The sequence below is a fragment of the Hydra vulgaris genome, chromosome 01 (genome assembly GCF_038396675.1).
Source record: "Hydra vulgaris chromosome 01, alternate assembly HydraT2T_AEP".
Lineage (NCBI taxonomy): Eukaryota > Metazoa > Cnidaria > Hydrozoa > Anthoathecata > Hydridae > Hydra > Hydra vulgaris.
Window position 1 is genome coordinate 39447612 of NC_088920.1, and position 4889 is coordinate 39452500.

The following is a 4889-nucleotide window of genomic DNA, read 5'->3' on the forward strand; positions in this document are numbered from 1 at the left end:
GCCTTTTTTTCAATAAACAGTCTATTTAAAAGATGGTCAAGTCTGAAGGTTAATTTTTGTCACTTTCTGATGAAAGGCTCTGATGATAAACGCAGTTTGTCAACATACCCCTGCTGTCAACTAGCCCCTAACCAACTAGGTCTCCCTTAAATTTTTTTCTTACATGTTAAACTAACCTAAATAGTATTAACAGTGTGTATAAAAGGGTTATTCACAGAACTAAGTTTATATATAGCTCTTTAAAATTATTTTAGACAACATAAAAAACCTTTTTTTTTGCTTTTGTTGAACTTTTTAGTGAATTTTACTAGATTTAATAAGTGCTAGAATTAAACAGTTAATTTGCAAGTTTTTAACGGTTAACTAAATCTTATTTAAACAGTTAATTTGCAAGTTTTTAACGGTTAACTAAATCTTATTTGTAAAAATATTATTTATTTAAACTATTTAAAAATACTTAAACTTATTTAATTAGAATTATATATTTGTGAATTAAAAATATCAAAAAAGCAAACTCAATTTTTTAGTACTATTTATAAACAAATATATATTTTTTCAATACTCTATTACTCTCATAATAATATAAATAATCAAAGTATTTAGTAAAGTTTAATTCAAACATTAACTAAAGTTTTTTTCTAATGTTTTTAGATATTTGAAAATGGAAGTTTGTTTTGGGTAATCAAGATATCAAATAATTTTTATGACGTCAAATATGATATTTTCAGTTATTAAAAAGTTAAAAATAAAAATGTTCTCTAATGGCGGAAAAACATAATTCAACAGGCCGCAATGTATTCAACTCATTAATTTTGAGAAAATTCTTTCGAAAAATTACTCCTATGGCTGAAACTACAAAAAATTCTTTAACAAACGATAAAGTCGAGAACGAATTACAACAGAATGACAAAGGAGAGGCAAAAGATAGCATCAAAAGTCCAGTAGCAGCTTCTGCTGAAAATAAAGAAAAAGGCGAGACAGAAGCGCTACTACAAAATGATCCATCTGCAAAACCAACTCAACAAACAGCTTTTGACTCTGCAGCCACTTTGTTGGCGCAATACGGGTATACTTTAGGAGAACAACTCGGTAAGGGTAGCTATGCAGTTGTTCGCAGTGCAAACTCTAAAAAACATAAACGAAAAGTGGCAATTAAAATAATATCAAAGAAAAAAGCTCCCGATGATTATTTAACTAAATTTCTTCCGCGAGAAATTCAAGTTCTTAAAAGACTAAAACATGAAAGTTGCGTATCTCTACTAGAGGCGATTGAAACTAACAGTCGAATATATTTGATTATGAATCTCGCTGAAAATGGAGATCTTCTAGAATATATTAGAGATAAAGGACCTTTAACTGACGATAACGCAAGAGTTTTTTTTCAGCAATTAATAAGTGCTACTGAATACTTTCATTCTCACGGAGTTGTTCATCGTGATCTAAAGTGCGAGAATCTATTACTTGATGTAAACTTTACATTGATTGTTTCCGATTTTGGTTTTGCAAAAGTGCAACAAATTAATCAAGAAACAGGAAAAAAAAAACTGAGTCAAACATTTTGCGGGTCTTATGCATACGCACCACCAGAGATTTTGAGAGGTAAAAATTTAAACCGTTTTAGGCTGTTTTTAATGATAACCAGGGGCGGATCTAGAATTTTTTTGAATATTTGGGTTAAGTAATTTCCAGGTTAGTTGCTTAACCTGAACAAAAACACATTAAAAAGTGAAATTACTCGTCTTTAATGCAATGGAATTGGTTTTTCCAAAAGAAATAATAATTTTCTTAAATCAGAATTTCAAATCATATTTGAAATATCAAAAAATAATCAGGTGTTTAAAGGTTATAACCATATAAAGTATACAACTTCCTCAAAACAAATTTGTACGTTTTATGTGCCTATACTTTTACATAATTCCTTAACATAATACGTTTTGAATAAAATTTTAAATTCTGGAAAAACAATTTATATAGCCTGAAATATAAGAATTTTTTTTATATATAAAAAAATTTTCTCCATACTTTTGCCAGCGATATTTAGTTTTTAGGGTATTATCGTTCCCCGGCCCAAATCAGCGCATTTTTTTTTTATAAAATTTTTTTATGACTTACTCAAGTCAGTTACTATTTATTTACTAAACAGTAAAAAAACATGGGTAAATTATAAGTGGCAGAAATAATGTCGGTGATGATAATTTTGTGGTAATTTGTATTGAATTAACATGGTAATAATTATAAAGATTTTAACAATATAATAAAAGCAGTATATATAATAAAAGTAGTATATATAAGCAGTATATATAAGGACTAGTGGCGTTACAATATAATTTTAACTTTTATTTATTACGATAGGAATACCTTATGATGGAACAATTGCTGACATTTGGAGCTTAGGAGTAGTACTATATACCATGGTAAACGCTAGTCTTCCTTTTGACGATTCAAATTTAAAAACACTACTCGAACAAGTTATGCGACCAGTGCATTTTTCAAGTAGAAAGAAAATTTCACCTGAAGTCAAAGACTTAATTAGTAAAATGCTGGTACCTAACGTAGACAAGCGCGCATCTATAAAAGAGATTCAAATTCATTGTTGGTTTAAAGGCGAAAAATTACCTGTACCATCAACGTCAAAGCAAGATGTTACCGAAATTAAAGAATAAGGAAATATTTACAAAAAAAAAAAAATTAAATTGTATATCGTTTAAAAAATTATCAAGCAAATAGCATACATACAGTATTATCATATTAGTGTATTTAAGATAAAAATTTTTTAATCACTTTTATTAAATACAATTTACAATTTGCGCAATCAAATGCAAATCTTCATGATTTGCAAATGATAACAGAACCAACTTTAGATACTAAAGAAATATGTAATGGATAACCATTACTACATTCTTTTTTATCATACAAATCAACACTATTTAAAAATAAATCGTAATCTGCGGATTGCGAGGGAGCACTGTAAAAAATTGTGGAATTACTTCCAATCTAAAAACAAGAAAATAAAAAAATAAAAAATAAATAAAAACTCAAATTCAAACAAAATATTATATATAATATACAGAGCCGTAACCACAATTTTGATATGAGGTTGGGGGATAGGGGATGGGGGATAGGGGATGGGGGAGGAGGAGCTATGATCAAGAAAAAATTTTAAAATAATAACTTATAATAACTAAAACAAACCTTTTTAAATTAGTTTTTTGGTACACTTATTGCAGAGTTCAGAGAAGTAATTCGATTTGTTAATAAATTTTTTGCTCGACATTACGCGAGGTTAGAATTATTTTGTTCTATCTCCACAAATCAAAAAATTTGAGTTAGATCAATTTTTTTTCTTTTTATAGTTAAGATATTTATTTTTTACTACCAAATCAGTAAAAAATAAATTATTTCTTAACATACCCGACATTGCATTTTGTTCCACCTCCTTAATGCAGTTTATAAATTAAAATTATAATGTGCTATCTCCGTTTTATCTGTTTTATATTTGAAAGTCGTTAAAATCAAAATGGCAGCCGCGGTAGATTTTCTTGTTGAAAAATTACAACAAAACGTTAAAGGTAAAATATGTATGTATATATATATATATATATATATATATATATATATATATATATATATATATATATATATATATATATATATATATATATATATATATATATCTATATATATATATATATATATATATATATATATATATATATATATATATATATATATATATAATGTTTTTTTTTTTCATAGATCATAGTTATTACAATTAAACTTTCTTATATATATATTGTTCATGGTTTGGGTATTACTGTTATTTGTTTATTATTATGTATATATATATTTTTTTTAGAAACTGATCTGACTGTTCTTGGATATCCTAATGGTGCACTTGTAATAGCATCAGCTAGTCGTCTGCCCCCATATGGAGGCCAAACTAGGAAACGAAAGTCAACACCTAAAACTTGGATACAGAATGTGAGAAAGCAGTTGAGACAATCTGGTCAAGCTTATAAAAATAGAAAAGGAGAAAATGTTCCATGCAAGTCCTTAACCACAAGAAAAGACGATGTTTAAATTCTTGTAAATTTAAATGTAGACAACATATCAGTGATGAAGAACGAGCACATATATTTTCTGATTTTTGGTCTATGGATGATACCCAAAAAAAGCATTTCTACAGTAGAACTACTGAACGACTCCAGAAGAAACGTCATCGAACCATCAATGAAAATTCTCGAAAAACATATTCATTTTATTACAGCTTTTTTGTTGGTGATTTGCAAACTCGAGTTTATAAAGAATTTTACCTCACTACTTTAAATATAAGTAGTAGAAGAGTTTATTATCATCATGAAAACAAGAATGATGCTACTGGAAGCCCAGCCTTTTCAAAATGGGGGAAACACACCAAAAAGGTTGTTGATCAAAGATCAAAACAAAGTGTTAAAGATCATATCAATGAATTTCCACGTGTACCATCACACTACTGTCGTAAAAGAACAAAAAAAGAATATTTTGAAGCTTTTTTAAATCTTAATAAAATGTATGAACTTTACTCTACCTATTGCAAAGAAAAGAATATTGCCCCTGTTAAGAAGCATATGTATAGATTCATATTTGAGCATGACTTTAACATCGAATTTCAAAAGCCAAAAACTGATTTATGTGATACATGTTATGAATACCATAATGTAGTAAATCCAACTGAGGAGCAAACCCAAAAATTTTCCAAACATATAATGTTAAAGAATGAAAATCGAGCAGAACGTGAAAAAGACCGCAAACTTAAGGATAAAAATGTAGCTGTAGTATGCATTGACCTTGAAAATGTAATAAGTTTACCAAAATCAAACATAGGAGCATTTTTTTACAAACGTAAACTC

The 4889-nt window shown here is 27.8% G+C and overlaps 2 protein-coding genes across 5 annotated transcripts in view; one reads left to right on the forward strand and one right to left on the reverse strand.

Annotated features, from left to right (window-relative positions):
* The first annotated feature begins 709 nt into the window (after positions 1–709).
* On the forward strand, positions 710–2724 carry LOC100197096 (testis-specific serine/threonine-protein kinase 3). The gene is made up of 2 exons (XM_065788146.1): positions 710–1599; positions 2353–2724. Exons 1-2 carry the CDS (start codon positions 762–764, stop codon positions 2661–2663), a joined length of 1149 nt encoding a protein of 382 aa, XP_065644218.1. The 5' UTR covers positions 710–761; the 3' UTR covers positions 2664–2724.
* Positions 2694–4889, reverse strand: part of LOC100212507 (uncharacterized protein DDB_G0283697) — an 85803-nt gene continuing 83607 nt past the window's right edge. For all 4 annotated transcript variants that reach the window (XM_065788142.1, XM_065788145.1, XM_065788144.1 and 1 more), the window contains exon 14: positions 2694–2994. In XM_065788142.1, the coding sequence (XP_065644214.1) occupies positions 2827–2994 (168 nt within the window). In that variant the 3' untranslated portion in view covers positions 2694–2826. The remainder of the gene's footprint in view (positions 2995–4889) is intronic.

Bases quoted from the DNA above. Each gene is read 5' to 3' on its own strand.
- LOC100197096 (XM_065788146.1), top strand. From the start codon at position 762: ATGGCGGAAAAACATAATTCAACAGGCCGCAATGTATTCAACTCATTA. The intron at 1,600-2,352 runs GTAAAAATTTAA...TTATTACGATAG, and splicing joins ACCACCAGAGATTTTGAGAG to GAATACCTTATGATGGAACA.